This window comes from Pelobates fuscus, chromosome 9 (assembly GCF_036172605.1).
Source record: "Pelobates fuscus isolate aPelFus1 chromosome 9, aPelFus1.pri, whole genome shotgun sequence".
In the NCBI taxonomy this organism is placed as follows: Eukaryota; Metazoa; Chordata; class Amphibia; order Anura; family Pelobatidae; genus Pelobates; species Pelobates fuscus.
The window spans coordinates 91,791,131-91,792,813 of NC_086325.1; the positions used below are offsets into that span (position 1 = coordinate 91,791,131).

General features: G+C 37.1%; 1 protein-coding gene across 1 annotated transcript; it reads right to left on the reverse strand.

Moving 5' to 3' along the window:
- Positions 1–463: 463 nt before the first annotated feature.
- LOC134572184 (tRNA-specific adenosine deaminase 2-like) lies at positions 464–1,377 on the reverse strand. Its single transcript, XM_063430993.1, has one exon. The coding sequence runs from the start codon at positions 1,311–1,313 to the stop codon at positions 765–767; it is 549 nt and encodes a 182-aa protein (XP_063287063.1). The 5' UTR covers positions 1,314–1,377; the 3' UTR covers positions 464–764.
- Between the last annotated feature and the right edge of the window lie 306 nt (positions 1,378–1,683).

Consider the following 1,683-nt stretch of genomic DNA (forward strand, 5'->3'; position numbering starts at 1 on the left):
ATCCACCACCCCACAAATCTCCTGAAAATCACTCTATCATCAATACACATTTAAGGGAAAAGTCTACCTTCTATCCTGCCCATTTCAAATCCGCTCCAATCACTATGTTCGAAAAACTAGTAGTAAAAGATTTAGAAAAAATTAAGAATAGAAAATACGACCCTCAGAATCTAACACATATGGAAAAATTGGCAATAAAAGAACTTCAGGAAGATAAAAATATCGTAATTAAGCCCGCCGACAAAGGAGGGGGGATAGTTATACTATCCAGCCAGATGTATATAGAAGAGGCACATAGACAATTAAATGATATTAATGTGTATGAAAGACTTGCATCAGATCCAACCGCAAAAATTCAAGTTGTTTTAACCCAATTTTTTTTTTTTTTTTTTTTTTTTTAGAGCAGAACCAATTTTATTGTAGTGCAAAAAACAAACAAACCAAAAAAAAACTTTACATTTATTTTACTTCATAAAATACATTGGCAATCGCAAACTTCTTTTTGGGATGAAGCATTTTTGTGCATTATTATTCTTTGATCAGAAAGTACATCGCCGCTTTCTGCAAGTAGAACTGAAGCTTGTGATAAACGTGGCCACGTGTATCTATGGAATGCAGACTTACATAGAGCCAAGTCTTCAGGCGTGCTTGTTTCTTTTAAATGTATTGCTTTTTACAGTATATCTGCTAAGATGGCAATAAGTAATCAGACCAAAAAAATATATAAAAAGGTAAAATGTAAAGCTTCAGATGTCCGATGTAAATTATTCCTTTTTTCGAACTTTTGATCTTGGAGCGTTCGGATTTTCTTGCTTGTAAAAAGTTTTCAACATTTCAACAGCTCTCTCTGTCTGGTATCCAGCTATGCACTTGAAAGGTGTTCCAGTATTAGGGATATCATCTTCAGCTATATTCAGTACAGACCCGCACCCTCCAAACCTTTCATTGCGACATCCATACACCACCAGAGGAATTTTGAGTAATCGCAGTGCCCCAGCACACATTATGCATGGTTCCACGGTCACATACAAAATGGTGTCTTCAAAGACTTTTGAGGCATTCTTTCCATTCTTCCGGCACCAATCATCTACTTGATCGATTGCCACCATTTCTGCATGCCGTGTAGCATTCCTTGTTTCATTGACCTCATTCCTTCCTTTCCCCACTATCTGTTTATTGTAAACCATGAGACAACCAACAGGAACTTCACCATTATCCAATGCATCCTGTGCCATTTGAAAAGCTTTCTCCATCCAGTCTTTCATTTCATCAGTGATTACAGGGGTGTCATCCCCAAGTTCTTTTTGGTCCATTGTTATACAATGTTCACACCTCTCTCGCAGGATGCCTGCCTTCTGCTTGCAGGGCGGTCACATGTTATCCCCTTAACCCAATTTTTAAACAAAGGCCTAAGTTCGGGGATTTTAAACAAACATGAATTTAATTTTCTAAACAAAAAATTTCCTATAATACCGGTCATATACTTCCTCCCCAAAATTCATAAAAATGAAACCTCACCACCTGGGAGACCTATTGTGTCTGGCATAGGCTCCCTTTTATGTAACCTCTCACAGTACATAGACACTCTTTTACAACCTTCAGTCAAACTCATGAGATCTTACCTGCAAGACTCTATGGCCCTTTTAAAGTTTTTAAACAATTTTATATGGAAGCCAAGTTTTT

What these genes read in the sequence shown, in the direction of transcription:
- LOC134572184 (XM_063430993.1), bottom strand. Translation starts at nt 1,313, where the DNA reads ATGGACCAAAAAGAACTTGGGGATGACACCCCTGTAATCACTGATGAA.